This window comes from Paramisgurnus dabryanus, chromosome 14, assembly GCF_030506205.2.
Source record: "Paramisgurnus dabryanus chromosome 14, PD_genome_1.1, whole genome shotgun sequence".
Lineage (NCBI taxonomy): Eukaryota > Metazoa > Chordata > Actinopteri > Cypriniformes > Cobitidae > Paramisgurnus > Paramisgurnus dabryanus.
The window spans coordinates 29,790,183-29,812,004 of NC_133350.1; the positions used below are offsets into that span (position 1 = coordinate 29,790,183).

At 36.5% G+C, this 21,822-nt stretch overlaps 2 protein-coding genes across 4 annotated transcripts in view; both read right to left on the reverse strand.

The window, feature by feature from the left end:
• The window catches only part of slc11a2 (solute carrier family 11 member 2), a 93,461-nt gene that overhangs the window by 14,108 nt on the left and 57,531 nt on the right, over positions 1–21,822 (reverse strand). Inside the window, exons 2-6 of one of the 3 annotated variants that reach the window (XM_065241956.1) lie at positions 12,390–12,420; positions 5,370–5,443; positions 3,113–3,237; positions 2,291–2,410; positions 1,284–1,403 (exon numbers count right to left, since the gene is read on the reverse strand). In XM_065241956.1, coding sequence (XP_065098028.1) covers positions 1,284–1,403; positions 2,291–2,410; positions 3,113–3,237; positions 5,370–5,403 — 399 coding nt within the window. In that variant the 5' untranslated portion in view covers positions 5,404–5,443; positions 12,390–12,420. Of the gene's footprint in view, positions 1–1,283; positions 1,404–2,290; positions 2,411–3,112; positions 3,238–5,369; positions 5,444–6,688; positions 6,714–12,172; positions 12,353–12,389; positions 12,421–21,822 lie in introns of those variants that run through there. The other 2 variants (XM_065241957.2, XM_065241958.2) reach the window with 2 other exon arrangements.
• Positions 14,181–21,762, reverse strand: cyp27b1 (cytochrome P450, family 27, subfamily B, polypeptide 1). Its single transcript, XM_065241954.2, has 9 exons — positions 21,034–21,762; positions 20,332–20,522; positions 17,913–18,109; positions 17,483–17,683; positions 17,080–17,243; positions 16,680–16,846; positions 15,243–15,324; positions 14,947–15,144; positions 14,181–14,738 (listed from the first exon to the last, which is right to left on the reverse strand). The coding sequence occupies exons 1-9, from the start codon at positions 21,241–21,243 to the stop codon at positions 14,625–14,627; spliced, it is 1,524 nt and encodes a 507-aa protein (XP_065098026.1). The 5' UTR covers positions 21,244–21,762; the 3' UTR covers positions 14,181–14,624.

A 21,822-nucleotide genomic window follows, 5' to 3' on the forward strand; every position in this document is an offset into this window, starting at 1 on the left:
AAGCCTATTTTCAAAAAAGTGGAGTGTGCCTTTAAGTTAAGTGTAGAAAAAGGTTATGTTTAATAAGGAAATATTTGAGGTTTAATTTGGTTTTCTAGTTTTATTTAGTTTTACTTATTATTATGAACATGTGTGCTTTACTAGCCTGTAGGTCTCTGGTAATCATTTTAATGATATTTGCACATACCAGCACTTTGTACTCTTACTATCATTTAACACACAATACTTATTTAGCACGTCCTGTATTTCCACATTCCTACAGTATACACTGTTGCCTTAGTTATAGTGTAAATAACCATAACCCTCAGGACAAGAGCCTGTTTCCATTCTGAATCCCTCTTTTTAAATAGCCTAAAAGTAAATGATCACAGACTTTCTCAGTTTTGGGTAAACTACTCAGTTTCTTTTCTTTTCCGCACCATGACAGCTTCTATAGCTGTGTTTGAGAAAGAGAGTTAGGTTTGATGAAATAATTTATTTGTGTAAATGACCTCAGTGCCCATCAATTCCCTAAAGGAAATATCTGTGTTATTAGGATTTACTTCATGTAATTTATTAAGCATTGATCCCACTCTGACTGCCATTTATTGTTGATGTACTTTGATGTATGCTGGTTTTAAATGTTGGTTAAAGGTCACTTTATTAGTTCTGTAGTTAATGCTCCTCAATACCAGAGATTCCTGAGTGCCCAGGTACCCAGCAGAAAATAATATTTAAATACTTTCATGAAAGAGTTGACAATATGATTAAAGAGCACCTATTTAATAGCTAAAAAACAATGCTATTTTGTGTACAATGTGTTTGCGTGGTTTATGGTTAAAACCACACATTATTTTCCACATACCCTACATTTTTAGCTCCAGATATACGGTCTTCCTGAAACGCAATGATTTTGTACAAAACTCAGCGATTTGAAAAGCCCTGTGTCCCTGATTGGCCTGAAAACCTCTGACGTCTGCCGGAAATGTGACGCTCCTTACCATGTTTGAAAGATTCGGTCACAATGCAATGCTAACAGGAGTTAACTTACAGGCTGTGAGTCCAAGCGTGAGGAATTTTGATAATGTCAGTCTTTACTACATCATAAATCCTAGGAATTAAACTGTTGCCTACAATCCGTAACTGGAGTCATTGTTTACTTTGAGGTTTGTACCTTTTGCATATCGTTAACATGTACTAATACACACTTACACATGAAAGGAATATGTAAAATTGTGAATCGCATAATTGGTGATCTTTAAGTCCACTTAATGAAAACAAATAAGCAATAAACATGAACCTACTGTTGGATAATATTTGTTGCAAACTTCAGCCAGGTGCATCCCGGTTACGACACCAAGGCGAGCGGCCAATCGCTGCAGCAGACACCCAATGATAGTCGCTCCCAAGAGCACCCAGAGCAGCTAAAAACAAAACAAACAGACACACGTACAGGTTCAAGCTCCCATCAGAATCAATTAAACATATCCCTCACGGCCAACCTGTGACAAGGAGGACCTGTGACATACTCGAAATGAGGCCATTAAATGACCAATGAATGTCCAGCGAGAACAGTAAGAACACTTGATTTTACTTTCAACTGTTGAACTGAACCGTAAGCAGCAGTTACAGATCTTTTACATTGACATTAACCAATCATAGAATTAGGGATGCACTGAATCCAGGATTCGGATTCGGCCGAATACTGGGCTTTTTGACGGGGTTCGGGTTCGGCCGAATCTTAAAAATTTTTTCCACCGAACCGAACCCTAAGCTTGCTGGTCGACGTCACGCGGCCGTTGTTTACACACATCGGGTGCTGACGTGGAGATAAGTGGTTTTTTTCCGGTGAGCCTTAGGGGCGTTTCACATTTCGTGGTTGCACCTGGAAAAACTAGCGCATCGCACCCCATCGCTTTCATTGTGCTTTGCAGTCGGGCTATCAAAATGCATCCCCGCCCTGCCCTGGTTAGAGGCCCTATTAACTTTTTATTGGCAAAGTTTCAGGCTACCAAAAACGGAAGAGTGCCTGCCCGAAGGGCTACCAGGGATTTTGAAATTTTGCGAGCCCTGTAATGGAATAAGGATGCGAGTAGGATTCGGTATTCGGTTTCGGATTCCCAAAAAATCTGGATTCGGTGCATCCCTACATAGAAGGTCATATGTCTTCATCTTCATTAAAAAACAAACAAAGAATATATTTCATAACAGTCAACACAGTGAACTATATTCATACTACATCATCACCACACAAGTCATGTCATATAAAAATAACCGTGTTAAAAATAAAATTGGCATGATATTTAGTCACCTTGAATCCGGCTTTGGCCCCAGACTGAAGATCTGACTCTATGTTTCCAGGGTCCAGATAGGCAATGCTCATCAGAAAACCTGGTCCAGTGAATGCCCAAAGTTTACGAAAGCTAAACATCTATAGAGGGAAGCAAAAAAGAGTATCTCTTAAAAATAAATGCGTTTATGGTGGTGGACATGGAGGATTATTTCGGTTGAAAAGCACATGCTGACCTCTGTGGGAACAAACAGACACAATCACTGCAAAATCATGCTAAGGCCAGCATAAGCTGGTGAGCTGGTTTTAGCTGGTCTCACAGCTTGGTTTTGCTGATTGGTCAGCTTTGCCAGGCTGGGGGGACCAGCTTAAACCAGCTACTGTCAACTTAAACCAGCTACTGTCAGCTTAAACCAGCTACTTTGCTGGATGTTCAGTAGGGTGTGTCTGCTTCACAACAAAAAAGATAATGTGTGTTTAATATGGCAGAGGTTAAACATCTGAATGATACAGCATAATGTTGAATGAAAATTGTGTTTTTACCCTAAAATGAAACTTCTCTTATGAGTTTATACACATTTACCCAGATCTGATGATTGATTATAAACATCACATCATCATCATTGTTTTATTTTCCCACAGCACTCATGCCAACGAAAACTTTAAACCTTACTCACATAAAACACGAGTGTTATATTACACTATACTGCAATTTTATTTTTACGCAACTCAAATTTCCTGATTCCCCTCGCAAACTGTCGACACACAGAAATGCACAGTGTTGCATCACTTAACTCATCTCTCATATATTCAGTGGTTAACTATTTATTCTGCTCCAACTACCTTTGTGACATCATCCTCTGGGATGGGAACCTTCTCCTCAAAATATGTGGAGACGGGTTCCTCGAACTGTACGGGAGACACGTCACTGTCTGTCGGGGTGACTCCATTCTGATAAGGTTGGTTCTCTGAAAGACAAAAAACAAATATTTAATAAGACTGGAGTTCAGAGAAATCATGCTTTAATCATCTCGAATCTCCATTGAGGAATAAAGATACAGTTAGAAAGAGATTGTGTAAAAATTTTTTGTAAGAGTCACACACAGTGCAGAAGTTAAGAAGGACAGAGACATGTGACAGAGATATTGCTTAGACTTCAGTCAAACAACCTTGAACTGGAAAGAGACATCCACATAAACTACTTACTCAGCTCTCTAATCGCAGCTCTACAATACTCAATAGTTTTTTATAAATGAGTAATCACATCTCTGTAATATAACCTGTATATCACTGTATGTGTTAAGTCAGCAGCAGCAACACAGGACCAACAGGTTTATTAGCAATAATGACACGTAATAATCTTTATGAGCAGCTATATGTACTAAAACTACATGATAAACTGTGAATGACTTCCTCTGACGGCAGTAAAGTTTTAACACACACAGGAATACAAGGGTTTTTACATCTTATATAGTACATTACTGTCTGGCAAGCAAGATGTCTGAGGATCTTATCAAGTTCATTCAGATTCAGCCTGAATGAACTTGATGTGCTGCAGGATTTCAGTATAGACCTGAAGACCTGTCCTCCTCTGATCTTCTGTCCTACTCATCTTATCTGACATTTCAGTGATGGACAGGTTTTATCTTACACTATCAATAATCAACATGCTTATATTATTATAATTTTTCAACATCAAGTGCAAATATGAGATGCATACAGTAATTTATTATAGTTTCTATTTATATTATTCATTTTTATTGAATTGTCAATTTAAGTGTTGCTGACTTTTATTCTTATAATCAACTTCTTTTTCTGATCATTAACAACTTCTGCGTTCTCCTCAAAGCGACTCGGTTATTTCCGGTAACGTCCGGCTCGTCTCAGTTTTGCCAGAAAACATCTTGATGATCCCCAAGGCTTTTGGGAAAATACTCTGTGTGCTGACGAGACAAAAGTTAAACTTTTTGGAAGGTTTGTACCATTACGTAAAAGTAAAACCACATTTCAGAAAAACTACATCATACAAACAGTAAAATATGGTGGTGGTAGTGTGATGGTGTGGGAATGTTTTGCTGCTTCAGGACCTGGAAGACTTGCTGTGATAAATGAAATTCTGCTGTCTACCAAAAAATTCTGAAGGACAATGTCTGGCCATCTGTTCATAACCTCAAGCTGAAGTGAACTTGGAGGAGCAGGACAATGATCCAAAACACACCAGCAAGTCCACTGCTGAATGGCTGAAGAAAAACAAACTGAGTGGCCTAGTCCTGACCTTAATCCTATTGAGCTGCTGTGACATGACCTTAAAAAGGTGGTTCATGCTCAAAAACCCTCCAATGTTACTGAAATAAAACAATCATGCAAAGATGAGTGGGCAAAAATTCCTCCACAGCGCTGTAACAGACTCATTGCAAGTTATCACAAACACTCAGGTTGCCCAACCTGTTATTAGGTTTTGGGGGCAAACACTTTTTTCACACAGGGCCACGTGGGTTTGGATTTTAGTTTAGTTTCCTAATAAAAACTGCATGTTGTGATCACTTGTGTTATCTTTAACTAATATTTAATATTTGTTTGGTGATCTGAAACATTGAAGTGTAACAAATATGAAAAAAACAAGAAATCTGGAGGGGGCCAAGACTTTTTTACAACACTGTATATTTTACCCGCAAAAAAAAAGATTCCATATAATGATTGTTAAATGTTCAATGTACGTTCATTCACACTGGAAAGTATGTAAATACAGCAATGCCAAATTAAATAAATACATTAAATGCGCAAAATTTTGTAGCATTTATCCTCAAAAGTTAAAGGCTTTAAGCTTGAATTGTATTTACCATATAGCAAGGACATAAAGCATGTCAGTGTAACAAGGACACAACAATTCAAAGTTATAGTTATATTTTCACAAAAAAAAAATGTTTTACAAAAAACAAAACAATAATTGTGTGCATCTTGAGACAAAACAATGAAACTGATATGTCAGTGCAAGATGTTTTTAAATGAAGGCAGCTCAAACATGCATTTGGGACAAAGATAAGTCCTGTCCTGGAAACCACCCAATAATGTTTAATGAAAAATGAGATGTGTGTCTTACCTTCCAGGATTTCTCCATCGCCTTCAGTCTTCATGAGAGTGAATTCAGTGTGTGTCTCTGTCAGACGGATGGCTCTTAAAACACAAAAGAGCATTTATTTAAAAACAACAATTTCTGATGTTTTTGTTGCCTTCCTATTATTGGAAAATAACAATTGCAGATATAATACATCACATTATGTAAATGAGTGAAAATGACTTTTAATGTATGGGGTTGCCTTCTTTAGCTTTTGTAATAGTTTTGTATGAGTCTCTTGGTTTTAAAAGGTTAATCTCAACATCATTTAGTCAGGACACGGGTTAAACATGCAGACGATGCTGGAAAAGCACATAATGTGCAGGACGAAGGGTTTTTTGAAATTATAATGGCAGGATTTTAGTTTTGTTGTATATTGTTTATCACAAGTGTACAAGTCAGCGTTTTAAAAAGAGGGAAGTTTATTACCACAGTAAAAAAAGATCTGCTGAAGCATGTTTAGTCATGAATCTGAGTCTGTTCCCTATAGTACTAGAACAACATGTCCCCACAAAAAGGGGTAGGCCTATATGTTTGAATCACACATGTATCAATAGCTTAAGAAACCGTAATCTACAGTAATGGTGCCGTATAAGCTCATAATAATACAGTAAAAGGTTCTCATATATCTAAACCCTTATTAAAATATTAGATTGCTTTTACACAAATACACCTGTCTTACTGAAGCTCTGTCACGAAAACAATCGTGTTTATACCACACATGGTGCAGCAAATAGACATAAAACAGTGCAAAGATTAAAAATCTACAACTACATTCTGCCAATGGCTACAACGTGAGCTTACAAATGCTTTGCTGTATGTGAATACTGCATTAAAATATTTATTTTGTAATATAATATTCACAACCCCCCAAAAAATGTTTAATTCAAAGAAAGATGAAGGCCAATACTGAGCTTGAAAATATATAAAGACTTCATTGAACTAATCTTTATTGAAGGTAACTTTAATCTGTGAAGGGCAGCCAGTGTAACGTCTGATAACTGTAACGGTACAGTACACACCCAGTGTCCCATACATGCATTTATTCATTCATTTTTACTGAATACTTTACATACACTATAGACCACTTATCATAAACACAAGACACTGGGCTGTACACAGATAGACAAAATAAATAACTGAGGCCCTTCTCACAGATTTTACATTTTTTTTGTAAATATATTTTTGTTTCCAAAAATAGATTTGTAAAATGTTTAAATAAAGTCACAATATGTATGTTTTGTAATGAAATATCCAAAAACCACTTGCACGGTGTGATATATGTTATGCGGTTGTGTACTTACATTATCCCAAAAGTTCCCAAGGATATGTCAATTCAGAGAAATTCTTATTCTTATAAATAATGGCTTGTCCCTTTTCATTCAAGTAATATCTGCACTATCCTCAGTTTCTGGTTGTAGAAACTATGACAACACGAGTGGAAAAATGCAGAAGTGCTGGTTATACAACATCTAACTTAACAGGCACCTGTTGTCCCTTGCAGCTAATTTATCATAATGGATGAAAACAATGTATTTAAACAGGTAATTAAACATTCATTTATTACCTCATCCATGAACATAATTAATAAATTCCATCTGTCTCTGGATGATGAAAACAACATCTCCTCCACCCTCCTTCATAACGCTATTAAGCTTCACCTTGAAAATGTGAACCCTAGTGGTGGAAATCTTCATTTTGTGCCTTTAAAACTTGTCAAAATACATCTAACCGAACATAAAGTGGTAATTCTTCAATCTATAATATTCATTTAATGGCGTATGGTAAGGTTATCATTAGGGATGCTCCGATCAGGAATTTTAGGATAATTTCCTAGATAAAGTAATACCACAGATGTTGCCTTTTTTATATTACTTGCAGTAAGGTATATTATTGTTTTATTAGAGATTCAAATAAATAAGCACAACAAATATTTATTCCGCAAAGAGAAATTTAATATGCCTTTAAAAAGGTTTATGTCTGTTAAAAGTAATGAAAATAAAACACTTCACAGTTTTACTCTATGAATTAAACGTGTTTAGCTTTTTTATGTGCTGCCTGGACAAGTCAGAGAACCAAATAATTGAAGCTCTAGTCAGCCCTTTGAAAAGCTGTTATACATTCAATTCTAGGTTAAGGCGGCACTGGTGCAATTGCCTGTATGTCCCATAGGCTAGTTAGTGATTTCCTATGTATTTTGTGTCTCTTTTTATACTATTTTTTATTATGTTTGAGTATGATATGGACATGTGTCTGCAATAAAGCTTTATATTATATAAATTATACACACATTCGTATGAAGTATAACAGTTCTTCAGTGAAGAGCAGAGATTGATTTATTAAGAGATGAAAGATGTTACTGTAGCTTTAAGACGTGATAGAGATGCCCTGATGACAGGCAGTGTGTGCGGAATGAAAGTTTAAACTGGTCAAAACATATGCAAATAATAAACTTTCAGAATAAAGGTGCAATGTCCGTGATAGATATGCCACATTCAGAGCCCTATGATGACAAAAGTAAACACAAAAATCGGTTCATGAGATTGGCAAATTTACCGAGTACCGATCTAGTCATTTAATGCCGTTATCTGCGGCCAATCGATCGGAGCATCCCTAGTTAGCATCAATTTCATTTTACTCTAGTTTAAACTACACTAGTCAACATTTGAAGTGGATAAAAAAAGTTAATCGAAGTTGTCCTAAGATAAGAATTGGTATTGGTATTAAGACAACTTTTATGTAAAGGTTTTGATCCACTTTAAATGTTGAGTAGTATAGTTTTCTATATAGAAGCATATTCTATATAAAGCAACAATCGACTAACAATTAGGCTTTATTAAAACAACGGATAAATATTCCAATGAAACACTGTGCCAGTTTAAATTAAGGGACATGAACTGACAAAAAACAATAGTTTTTGAAAAGTTTTTGAGTGTTTGGTTAATTGCATCCTGGCCCACTTGCAGAGGTGGGCTCAGGCGAGGAAGGCACAGTGTGAGCGCAGACCTGTTTCTATTCCATAAAGTTTTGGGAACTAAATAGCCACTCGCCAGTTCCCAAAACTTCATGGATAGAAAAGTGTCCATTCAAAACATAACGAGAAATCTCGATGGAAGTGGTAGACCATCTGGGTATATCTCTCCTGCAGTTTTTTCATGCTAAGGCCAATCAGTCTGTATCAGTAAAATGAAGGAGAGCATTGTTTTCATGTGAGTTGCATGAAAAACACACCTCTTGCCCCCTCCGCTCTCCTCTAAAGTACCAATCCATATCTGTCCTCTCTCTACAGTCGCATGCCACAGTGAAAAAAGGGATAAGATGAAAATGTGCATTGCACACTTATGAGACTAAAATCCCCTTCATCACCTGACTTAGATTAGATGAACTTTCATTAGAAGTATGGCAAAGTGAAATTTCATTTGAGATCCAAAGCAAACGCTCGCTTCTGTGAATCATGGTGTTGCGGGTGTTATGACCTGGCCATGTTTGCTTACAGACTTTTGCCCTTTTCACACAGAGATTCCAGAAAACACACTGATGATGTGTCCAAGGACTTGTCCCAGGATTGTTTGATTCTGGTTCAGTCACAATTCAAGCAAATAAAGGTGTTCAGGATTACTTCAGTACCATACAGGCATCTGTGGTGGAACAGGGTTGAACCAAAACTTTTTAGGACAATGGACTACTTCAAATTGTAAATATAGCTGCAAGCAGCGATACCGGGGTCAAGCCAAAAAGGGCCCAGAATAAAGTATCAATGATGACTGTCATGATTTTAGATCTAAGTCTTCAGTAGATTAAGACAAAAATTGCAATTTTTCAAATCTTGAAAACACTAGGTGGCGCTGTACCGAAACAATGAATTTTGCCTCATTTTATGCTTGTGATGACATCCACCAAATTTGGTGTAAATGCGATAAAGTGATCCAGAGATATAGCCTCGGCTTTCAGAACATGTTGATGAATCATACCAAATTTCATAGCGATACGCATACGCCATTGTGTTTGTGAAATAATGAACTTAATGAGAAAATTCAAAATGACCGAAACCCAAAATGGACGATAAGGGTGTAACGGTACGCAAAAATCAGGGTTCTGTGCGTTCCTCGGTTTTAAAGCTACAGTTCGATTGATTTTCGTTACAGTAAGGGGAAAAATGCAAACATTAAACTGCAGGTTGTTAACACTTGTTTCATTTGTTAACACTTTTTCAAAACAATTTTTATTAAAATATAATAAATAAAATATATATAAAATAAAAAAGAAATAAAGTACTGCTGCAAAGTTCTCCACTAAATAACATACTTTTTTACATTATTTTATAACAGTAGGTAAATCTTTTCTTAACCTTCTCTTAAACTTTTTCTACTAAAACCTTGCACTAAACTAACAAATTAAATTCCTGAATACATTTATGAACTATTACACGCGTTTGACATGCGCATTTAGATGCGACACGTAAGCGGCCCCGTAAACGTTTACATCAATAATATAACGAATATACAACTAAGTAAATAAAAATCTTTCTGCGGGCCGAATTATGTTATATGTTTGACAGAAGACTTGCGCTGTACGTGGAGACTTCCAACACTTAATATGTTCGTGTGGAAACACGAAAATTGACCAATGATCCGCACACAAAAGACTGCATTCGGTGCAGATGTGCATCGTGCCGAAAGCCCTGAACAGAATACACGTACCGTTACACCCCTAATGGATGACCAAAAAAACTTTTGGTATCGTTTGACTCGGCATGCCTCAAGGAATCTAACAAGACCACCTTCATGATTGTAGACTCAAGTTTGCAGTAGTTATAAGCGAAAATAGGCATTTTGCGCTAAGACAAAACGTTGCATGCACCATCAGGTCATGACTGTAATGACATATACCACGTTTCGTGTCGATACACATACGTTTTGCGAAGATACGGCTTCATGTCCGGTTTGGTGTGCTCGCCACAGAATATGTTGTCACTGTATACAAGAACACATGTATACAAGCCTTTTGATAACTTTTTGTCTTGGGTGTACCTAGATGCTACATACTGTACCAAAGGTCATGCAAAAAAAAGCGCTCTAGGAGGAGTTAAAAAAAGTAGGTTTTATGGAAAATTCAAAATGGCGGCAAGATTTTCATGACAGAAATGATATATGTCATAGGGTTAGATTGAATCATCATAAGCCAAGGATTTAGATGAAACAATCATTTTGTTTTTTTAGCATGAACATAAGTGGATTTTTGGACCGTTGGTGGCGCTAGAGGGTTTTAGTTAGTTTAATCTTAGCCGCTGTACTTTGCTTTACTTTTGTTGTCCACTTATTTTTCTGTGTTTTCTCCTTCTTTTATGAATGTAAAGTTGCTTTGAAATAATTAAACAGTTGTGAAATGTGCTATATAAATAAAATTTTACTGAACTGAACTGTTTTCAGGGGGATTTTTTTACTCTTAGTCGGATACAATTTGACTGTCAAATAAGTCGCAGCGCACATCACTAGTCAGTACAGTCTGCAGACTAGAGACATCTGTTGGACTTTGATTGCATTGCATCTAATGAGTCATTCTGGAACAAAATCCTAACTCAAACGCAATATTTAAAGGCACAATATTTAGAATTTCAACACTAGATGTGGCAATTTTAAAACAATAACAAAGTTGAAGTTTAATTTCGTTATGAAGGAAAGCGATGGGAGATGTTGTTTTTATCATCTAGAGACAGATGGAATTCACTTATCATATTCATGAATGATGTAATGAATGAATGTTTAATTACCTTAACGTTTGATTCTTTTATTTTATGCCATCTTAATGAATTGGCTGCAAGGCAGCATAACAGCTGAGTGTTAGATGCTTTATAATCACCACTTCTGCATTTGTCCACTCGTGTTGTCAAAGTTTTTACAAGTGGAAACTGAGGATTTTAGACTTCATTGATGACCGACAATGAGAAGTGATGAGCTATTATTTTAAATACTGTAGGAATTTATCTGGATTTACAAATCCTTGGAAACTTCTGTGAAAATGTCCTGTAGTACACAACTGCATAAAATATATCACACTTTGCAAGTGGTTTTAGGATATTTTATTACAAAAATTGTATGTTGTGGCTTTCATACATTTATAAACTGGATGAAAGTGCCTGGCAGGTCAGATGTGTCCCGCGGGCTGTATTTTGCCCACCCCGGTGTATATATTTGTGTATATATTAGGGATTTACGCACTCCGGTCAAATCCCCAAGGCATTGATTACTATTTACATTTCTGCATAAACACAGCCACTAAGTAGAGACTTTGTCTAAACTACTCTGACAAAGTAGCAAAGAGTTAGGACGAATATTACTTTTCAGATTAAAATTAGACCAATCCACCTTTTCATATCTGTCTTAAAAAAAGTAATGAACAGTCTTGCATTAGTTGACTAACTCGTAAGACTTATTAGTCTAAATTAATTTATGGGAACGAACACGATGTACTTTGTTTGTGTGTTATTATATTCATAAAAAATAAAAAGGGGTCTTATGCAACATTACACAATAAATAGCAGCACTTCAGTCATATAAGCATTTAAAACAACAATGACATGACAGATACAACATCAGCAGTCATGTAAATTATTCAGTAAGAGTAGTGTTGACGTCTTTATAAATTTACAAACTCAAAAGAAATCGCAGAAGACATTAATGGCTAATCATACGCCACATCATACCAGACCTCTCATAGCTAACTTAGTAAAGAAAGGCATTAATAATAATAGTAATAATAATAATATGAAAAAACAGTAGTTAACTTACTGGATAACAGTACAGATTGGTGAGAATGAACTGAATGAATCTTACACAGCAGTAGGTTTGCTTTGACATTTCAATTTAATTTTAGCGGTGAACTTGAACTGATGCAAAACATCTGACTAATATCACTACAATATAACTTAATAGCAGGATCACCTGACGAATCTCCACTGCACTTCAAAACAACACATTTCATCAAACGGCTAAAGAAAGTGTTTACCTGCTGAAGCTCTTCAGTAAAGTACGTATGATCACTTCATCTGAACTCCGGTGTCATGAGGACAGTGAAGGTGACGTAGTAGTTACACCACACATAAAAGTTCAGCGTTTCAAAATAAAAGCGTTTCAAAATAAGAGGCGAAGGAAAGTGAATGATTGTTTTTTTTTTGCGTTTTAGTGCCGATGTGAAAACTAGCAAAATAAAAATCTGACAAATTAAATGTATTGATTTGCCCTCGAAGAGAGTAATCACAAACGTATGTTCTAATTTTGAAGTTGCAGACAAATATAGTAACATATAGTACATTTATACATTTATTCTTTAATCCAGTCACTACAATTTAAAATCTTTGCTTTTTGACTTTTGATACTCCTTGTGTGATATATCCATTCCAAAACTAACTTGTGCATATAGAGGTGAGACAGGGGTTTAAAACGTGACGCAGCAGAGCCACACCGCCCCCCTATGGCGGCTAAAATCAGAGTTCAGGTTTTAATTCGGAGTTGGTTGAACCTAGCCTGGTTAGCCAGACCTACATCAAGATGTAAGGTCTGGCAACTCTTCACACAAACGGCTCAATGCAAGGGGCGGGATAGGTATAAGGTTGTCCCTCAAAATGCCTCTGCACGCAATAGGATAGCGCTATGACCAATCAGAGCAACGAAGAAGGTGACGTAGTTACCAGTCGGCAAAACTCCAAACACATCTTTCTTGCTTAAAAAGGACTTCAGTAGGGTTATTTGCTCTTCTCTCAAAGAAAAACATAAGTCTGAGTCCTCCAGAGTCGCGGCCAAAGCCGCTTCAAAAGAAAGCTGTTCGCCAGGCAGCAGCAGCAGCCATTCTCTGTTTTCAAGTAGGAACCGTTGCAGCTCTGTCGTCATCATGTTAAGCCCGCCCCACAGACGCTACACACGATGTGATTGGCCTGACCAAATTTTGGTTTTTGGAGCTGTTAAGTGTATTGTGAGTGCCTAGACTAAACCCTGGCAGCAAATATATTTTGCGGCCGCTAGGTTGCGTCTAGATTTCTAGGCTAGGTTGAACCTCCTTAATTACTCAAACGGGCCCCTGGGCTGTGAGTGTCAATTTTTGAGTAGGCTACAAGTACAAATACTGATTTAGTAAATTCTCAAATTAAAATCTACAAGACGACCATTGACACCTTGCACAAGGAGGGCAAGACACAAAAGGTCATTGCAAAAGAGGCTGGCTGTTCACAGAGCTCTGTGTCCAAGCACATTAATAGAGAGGTGAAGGGAAGGAAAAGATGTGGTAGACAAGCAATAGGGATAACCGTACCCTGGAGCGGATTGTAAAACAAACCCACTCAAAAATGTGGGGGAGATTCAAAAAGAGTTGACTGCAGCTGGAGTCAGTGCTTCAAGAACCACTACGCACGGACGTATGCAAGACCTGGGTTTCAGCTGTCGCATTCCTTGTGTCAAGCCATTCTTAAACAACAGACAGCGTCAGAAGGTCTCGCTTCTGGTCTTCTGCTAATAATTTCTTTAAGAACACTCTCTGATATTACTTAATAGAGTGAAAAACCATTCTGATACCATATACTTTATTTAATAAAAAATTATTTATTCTACATTTTTTATATATTCTTTTATAAGTATGTTGCATAAATAATAAAATAAAGGTCACCCTTTTAAAAGATGGTTGTTGTATTATGTCAATTTAGGCAAAGTTCAGCCGTTGGTATGCAGATATGTGTAAAAGGTGGACAAAGGCAGGCAAAGACGGTGGATCCAAACACAAGTGAATTTTAATTAACATGAAACCAGTGATACAAAATAGTAACAGAAAACCGATAACAGAAATGAACAATCCAAACCAGATGAACCACATACAACGACTGAAAAAAGAAAACTAAAAAACACAAGGGAAATATAAATACACATGGTAATCAAGGGTAACACGATACACCTGGGAAACAATCAGCACAAGGACCAATGAATGAACAAAGGAACTACAGACATGGATGACAAAGACATAACTTCAAAATAACAGCACAGGACAGGGAAACAAAGACATGACTGTGACAATATGCAGGAGGTTTTGAAGTGTCTAGTCACAGTCAAGGTGTCAGACGACATGTCCCCAGTGCTGTCCTCGGGCCGCTTTCCCTTCATTTTCCCGAAGGGTCCAAGCGTTCTCCTGACTCTCTTGACATCAGAGACGGTCAGTTCTGTCACATGGTGTCCTGCTCATGGCACACTGACCTCCAGCTCATCGCTCAATGAAACGAAGGTTAATCTCTCTCTCTGGGACCAGTAGGGTTCTGGTCATTGGATTAACTCTATCGTTCTCTTCTGCAGGCTCCACAGTAAAGTGCACCAAAATCTGTTAAAAGAAAATCTAAAGGTCAGCTGTGAAGTAGGTAAATGTGCGGGTTTACATTTGAGTTTTTTTCTTAAGCATACACAGAGGACATTTGGTCCATTACATTTGATCCTAAATCCCACACCCCATACCAGCTATCTTCTGATTGGTTGTAATTGTCTTGTGGGTTATGAACAGACAAAACACTTAGTCAAGAACATTAATTTACCCTAGAAAGAGCCAGGTAGACTTCCAATTCAGCAATTCGTCGACCGATACAGCTGCGTTTGCCCACTCCAAACGGGATGGAGGCGTAGGGATGGCTTCCCTCGCTTCGGCTCAACCAGCGGTGAGGTATAAACTCCTCCGGCTCGGAGAATTGTTTGGAGTCGTGAGAAGTTGCATAGTGGCAGAGAGTGATGAGAGTCTGGCAAAAATTCATCACAGTCAAAACTCTTTAACTTCAAGAAATATTGTCACATGTTAGGACAACAAACTATTTTGGATTGACTGTTAAAAACTTACATTTCTAGGGATAAGGTATCCTCCGACTTTAATATCTTTGTCTGGGATGACTCGAGCGTTTCCCGGAATTACAGGATACAACCTGGAAAATGTACAATGCTTGCTATGATATAATGAACATACAGTGACCTCCTTAAGTATTGAGATAGTAAAGACAAAATAACTTTGCTGTGAATACGAGACATTTGTAAAATGAGGCAAAATACAGAATGTCACATTTTATTAACATCACTGTAAAAAAAACTTTGCTGCCTTACAATTTTTTGTTAAATCAACTCAGATTTACAAGTCATATCAACAGAAATTAGTTGTCACAACTTGTAAAATATAGTTAAGAAAAGTCAACTTCAAATTATAAGTTATAACAACTCACCTGTAGTTATAACAACTCATCTCTTGTCAAGATAAATAATAGTAAGTTGAAATGACTAGTAAATCCAAGTTGATTCAACAAAAAAATTTAAGGCAGCAAAGTATTTTTACAGTGGACTTGATTATGTTTCATCAATTTAATTAATGCATCAGGACACCATACATCACTTAAAGGGATAGTTCACCCAAAAATAAAAATTCTGGCATCGTTTTCTCACCCTGATGTTGTTTCAAACATGTAACATCTAATGAACACAAAAATTTTTTTTGATAAATGATGGTAAGTAGACAGTTGAAACTTAAAGGGATACTTCACCGGTTTAGCATTCAGCTTTGTATCTGTAGAAACCCGGCAGTATTACTGAATGACCATGTTTCCCTCCCTCATTTCCCCCTGAGAGGAGAGATATCTGCATTTTGGTTCTGCAAAAAAGTCCTCCGATGATGTAATATGACGATTTTTGCATCATCGGAGGACTTTTTTGCAGAACCAAAATGCAGATACCTCTCCTCTCAGGGGGAAATGATGGAGGGAAACATGGTCATTCAGTAATACTGCCCGGTTTCTACAGATACAAAGCTGAATGCTAAATCGGTGAAGTATCCCTTTAAGTATCCATTTAATTCCATTGTATTGGATTTCCTACTATGAAAGTCAATGGTAACAATCAACTGTGTGCTTACCATCATTTATCAAAATATCTTCTTTTGTTTTCATCAAAATAAAAAAACTCATATAGGTTTAGATCAACATTAAGATGAGAAAATGACAGAAATTTCATTTTTGGGTAAACTGTAACTTAAACACTTGTCAGACAATCAGTCTCAATATGTTTACATCATATAGAAGAATTAAAATACAAACATGTTGATCAGTTGAGTTTGTAAATGATGTTTAACCAGGTGAAAAATTTAACACTCGGTATTCACATTTAAATGTTTAGACATTTCTTGACTCCACAGCAAACAGAAAACCTCATGATAAGAAATTGCATTGCATTTTGTAGAAAGGTAAGTCCACCAAACAAAGCTGAAGAGTTTTCATGAAAAGTGCATTGAATTTACCTTAGTATTTCCTTTATTACAGCCTTCATAAGAGGCATTGCGGTAACATCTGATGCTTTAGCGATGATACGACCATTCAGTGCACTCAACACCTCGGCCCGCAGTTCATTCTGAATCTCTGGATGTCTAGACAGCTCATACAATGACCATGACAATGTGCTGGAGATCTGAAGCACAGAAACATAATAAATAATGTCATATATATACCACTGTATATAAAGTCAACAGTTTGGACATACTTGTTAATGTTTTATTATTGTGTTATAGTTAAAGTAATGATGATGGAAAGTGGTGTAGGCGGGACTGATATATAATAACCACCTCTCTCTCTCTCTCATGATAACACACAATATATCATGGCTTACTGTATTTATTTCTTATATCTCTGAGTAAGATTTACCGTGTCGACGCCAGCAAGCAGCAGTTCAGTGACATTACTGTAGACAGATTTCATACTCATTCCAGCCTGAGACAGATAATATGTCAGATATCGGCCCTCAATCTTCTCTCCTCGTGCCATTCGCTCGCTTTCTTCTTTAAGACGCTGATCAATTTGTAGTTTTGCTATAATGACAAAGAAAATATCTGACATTACCAACCATGTTAAATTTTATAATAAACAACAGTAGCATCCAGTAGATGAGCAGGATGGAGGTGAATGACAGCAGAGAAATGGTTTGTGGAAGTGCGAAAACAACCGACTGACTGAATAATGTGTCCACGAAGGCCTTTACTGCATAGAAATGCACAAACTGAAGCGCAGGTGGTGAATTAAATGTTTTTTTTCACACGTGTACACTTACCGAAGTGAAAAAGATAATCCCAGGATTGACAGAATGTGTCCCATGGTTTGGGGAAGAGCCGGTGAAGCCATGCAGGCATAGCCATAGTGAGAAGAGTCATGACGAACATGCTGTTAATGGACTGAATGAATCGCTCGGTTTCAACGGGAATGACCGGATCAAGACAACCAATCCTGGACTCAAACAGCACTGAGGAAATTCCTTGTAGGAAAAGAGGAAAAGACTTAATGCGCTCATCTTAAAACTCAGGAGGACTCTATAACTGATATGATACATCAGTACTGTAGCTCTTTTTGACACTTGATATTAAATGCTTTATTTTTTGTTGCTGCACCTTTAAGAGACAGCACATGCTGATGTATTGATGCATTCATGATATCAGTAATCAAAGGGTCAGCGTTTTCATGTGGATGTATTGAGAGTGATTTACCTTCCAGACCGAAGCGATAGAATTCAGCTGAGATGTCGTTGATGCGACCGTCAGAGTTTTCTCGCTTGCGGAGCTTCAGTTTCTCGATCAGATCGTCCACTACAGAGTTCAGCGTGCCGTCATAAGACTCCACAGATTTAGGTCGTAACATGTGTTTCGCCAACACACTTCTCACATTCTGCCACTCCTCACCTTCACTGTCAGAAAATAAACAAACACGGATTGAATGAGGACGTCAGGTTTTAATAATCAGCAAATGAATGTTGGATGCATAACCTTTATAAGAAACGAAAGTGTTTATATTTAATGTTATATTAATTTGTTGTCACCTTTTGTTTACAATTTTTTTGTGAAGTTAGTTGGTGGATTTAGGCGTGTGAGGTGCAATTTAGTACAGCATTTTATAACAAAACTTAAAATGGTTAACACACAGAATGTCTGAACTAATAACACTGAATGTCTATATTCCACACGATATAAAGATATGACAACATTTGATATTTCCTATCTCTGGACCAGTAGGGTCCACTGTATCCTCTGGTATATATTTTTATTTAAAAAGTGTTAAATACCAAGTGTTAATCTATCGACTGGCTGTTTGAAATACAGTGTGCATAAGTAACAGAAGCCAAATTGAGTGAAAAATCTAACATTTAATCATAAATAATTTAAGGGCCAGATTTACTAACATCTTGTGCCAAAGCAAACACTTCTTTTAGAAAATCTTCCATCATCATTTACTCAAGACACACAGTGAAAGAATAGCGCTGTATAGGCGTGGACAGAGTTGTTTTTCTGACTGACCTTATTTGCCTGAAGCATTTGTAGTTTCCCTTTGAGACACAGAATTGATGGGTATTTAAATGAATCGTGCAACTCGATTTACAAAGATTTGTGCTCGTCAGTTTACTTGTGTTTGAGCTATTATTTATCGCCTTAAAAACCATGCCTTAAATTGTGTTGAAAATAAGATGTCTTGTCAGTAAATCACTTGCAGAAATGTCCCCCCCCGTCAGCACTTTATGGGAATTACGCCTATTTGCCCCATTTAGTAAATCTGGCCCTAAACCTTTAGTACAACTTCAGACAGTTGGCGTCACTAAAGAGTTAAATAATTAAATCTCAATGATGAAAAACTTAGAAGATTATTTTACAGCACTGTAAAGTAGGGCTTTCAAAAGATTAACCGTGATTAATTGCATACAAAATCGATGTTTGCGTTTACATGATATATTTGTGTGTGTGTATTGTATGTAATTATTATGTATAAATTAGGGCTGTCAAAAGATTAATCGTGATTAATCACATCTAAAATAAAAGTTTGTGTTTACATAACATATGTGTGTGTAGTGTGTATAATTAATATTTATATATAAAAACACACACAGTCATGTATATATTTAAGAAAAATTGGTTATATTTATATATAAAATATTTATATTTCTATATAATATAAATTATATTAATGTTTATACAGTATATAAATGCAAATATTTCTTAAATATACACATGAATGTGTGTGTATTTATATATACATAATAATTATACACATTACACACACATATGTTATGTAAACACAAACTTTTATTTTAGATGTGATTAATCACGATTAATCTTTTGACAGCCCTAGTATAAATACACACATGCATGTGTACATCCAAGAATAATTTTATTTATATATCATTTTCTTTTAATTATATGTAATATAAAAATATATGTATATACATGTAAATGTTTCTTAAAATACATACATGCAACTTTTATTTTGATTCCGATTAATTGTGATTAATCTTTTGACAAGACTTGTTCAAAGGTAAAATATGTTTAAAACATCGTTCTGATCACATTATCATCATATATGTTTGAGATAACAGTAGAAACTGAGACAGCCTAAATCTAAATCTATACAAACTATAGAAACCTCTCCAAAGATGCTTAAACTTGATCTACACAGAAACCACAGTACAATGAAATGAATTAAACTCTTCAAGTGCGGATGCTCTTAGGTCACGTTTTATCCTCTTGACATAATTTTTTAAATCAAATCAAAAGTTTGAATTGTGATATACACAGAGCTTATAAACCAGACGTGCAGGTAGGTTATTTCATGTCTATCAGAGATGTTATAAGCTGTTTCAGTTTTTTATATTTCTTCATGTAATTCCTGAGTGTTTTCATGATGCTGAGATGAGATCAGTCTGTTCCAGCACTCGATATGATCTCATGAGATGTACAGATATTTCATATACTAATACAATAATACCATCTGTATAATCTGTATAAAGTTCAGGAAGTCCAATAAAAGTTGATTTCCGTAAAAAAACTAAATCCTTTTACTCCAGCAAACAAAGTTATAGTGATCATGAAGAGCTGAATGTTGTGGATCAGTTGCTTATTGTAAAAGCTGATTTATACTCACGCGGTCAGAAGTCCATATCCATGTCCTCGGAGCTGCCGATAGTCTTTCCAGGACGAGAGATCTGAACGCATTGGATGTTGTCCCTCTTGTCTCAGGACCTGCTCGATCAGTTCTGGTTCGGCCACATGAACCGTCAGGATTGGTCCAAATTTTGCTTTCCACATGGGTCCGTACTGTCTCCTGCCCTCCACCTGTCAAAAGATATCACATATCAGTTTACCTGCTCACTTTCACTTTAATCTGTCATTGACTTCAGTCTTCATACATATTTTTATTTAAGAGTAACAGTAAACACATCAAAACTATAGAACAATACAATTATAACTGTGAAAAATTGTAACAAGAAATACAATTTTAAACTCAATACTTGATTATCTTTAGTGTAGTCAAACTTCAAAGCACTGAGATTTTGCTTTCAAACTGAATAAATGAGTTCACATCTTTTCTGAATTTGTATTAGTTTCACATAAAATGATAAAAACATTTCAGTCAAGTGAGTTTTAATGTCCAGATGTACAGTAGCTGCTAATAGCAGTCATTAAAACAATACATGTTAATGCAAAACAAACTCATGATGATTAGTAATTCGCGTGGATATAAACTGAATAAACACTGCAACGTAACATCTGTTTTTTTGATAATATATCTCATATATAGCTTGTTATTCACGATGATGTCATTTTTAGTCTAGTAAGCGCGTACCTGGAGCTGATGGAGTCGCGTCAGTCCGCGTCTGAATAACAGATCCCAGATGAATCCTGCAGCTGAAGGTCCGGGCATCTCATCCAGCGTCTTCAGCTCGTTATGAAGAATGACGTCAGACCACCTGCTGTCCACACACCTGAGTAAAGACGACATGCACCTGCCGGACATCCTGAAAGCCCGAGGCAGCATTTCTTTGAGAAAACTCATGTCTGCAGATCAACATCAAACACACGTGTGCGAGAGACCACTCGATTTATACTGCACGAGAACTTCACTACATACCTTCAGCCAATAGCGTGAAGCCCCGCCCACCAAATAAATATCCTGAATCGTGATGCGCAGAAATGTCCTGACGACCTTAAGAAGAGAACTGCTCGAGGTTCAATATTTGACTTTGAGCTCTCGTTGAATAAATCGATATATCGATGAGTTATGATGTAACTGTTACTATGTTAAGAGACAAGAGACTCGTTTATCTTTAAATGTGTGCATTGACACTGTGTGTGTGTGTGTGTGTGTGTTTCCAATTGCACATTCATATTTATTTCTACAAATCTACATTATTGTTGCAATGCAGCTTTATAGAGAAAACACAGTAAAACAAACATCAGAATACACAGCACAGAAATCATATAAATAATAATATACCTTATAGCGCAATGTTTCTCAAACTTTTTGGTGTGCAGCCCCTCTGGGATACGGTGCATCCTTTCTTGCCCCCCCCCTCAATAAAATGTATGATCTAAAACATTACAAAACTTACCATTTGATTTAAACAAAACATAT

What these genes read in the sequence shown, in the direction of transcription:
- cyp27b1 (XM_065241954.2), bottom strand. Translation starts at nt 21,243, where the DNA reads ATGAGTTTTCTCAAAGAAATGCTGCCTCGGGCTTTCAGGATGTCCGGC. An exon ending in TGCTTGCTGGCGTCGACACG is followed by an intron (nt 16,847 to 17,079) that starts GTAAATCTTACT and finishes TCTGTGCTTCAG; the next exon opens with ATCTCCAGCACATTGTCATG. An exon ending in GATACCTTATCCCTAGAAAT is followed by an intron (nt 15,145 to 15,242) that starts GTAAGTTTTTAA and finishes AATTTTTGCCAG; the next exon opens with ACTCTCATCACTCTCTGCCA.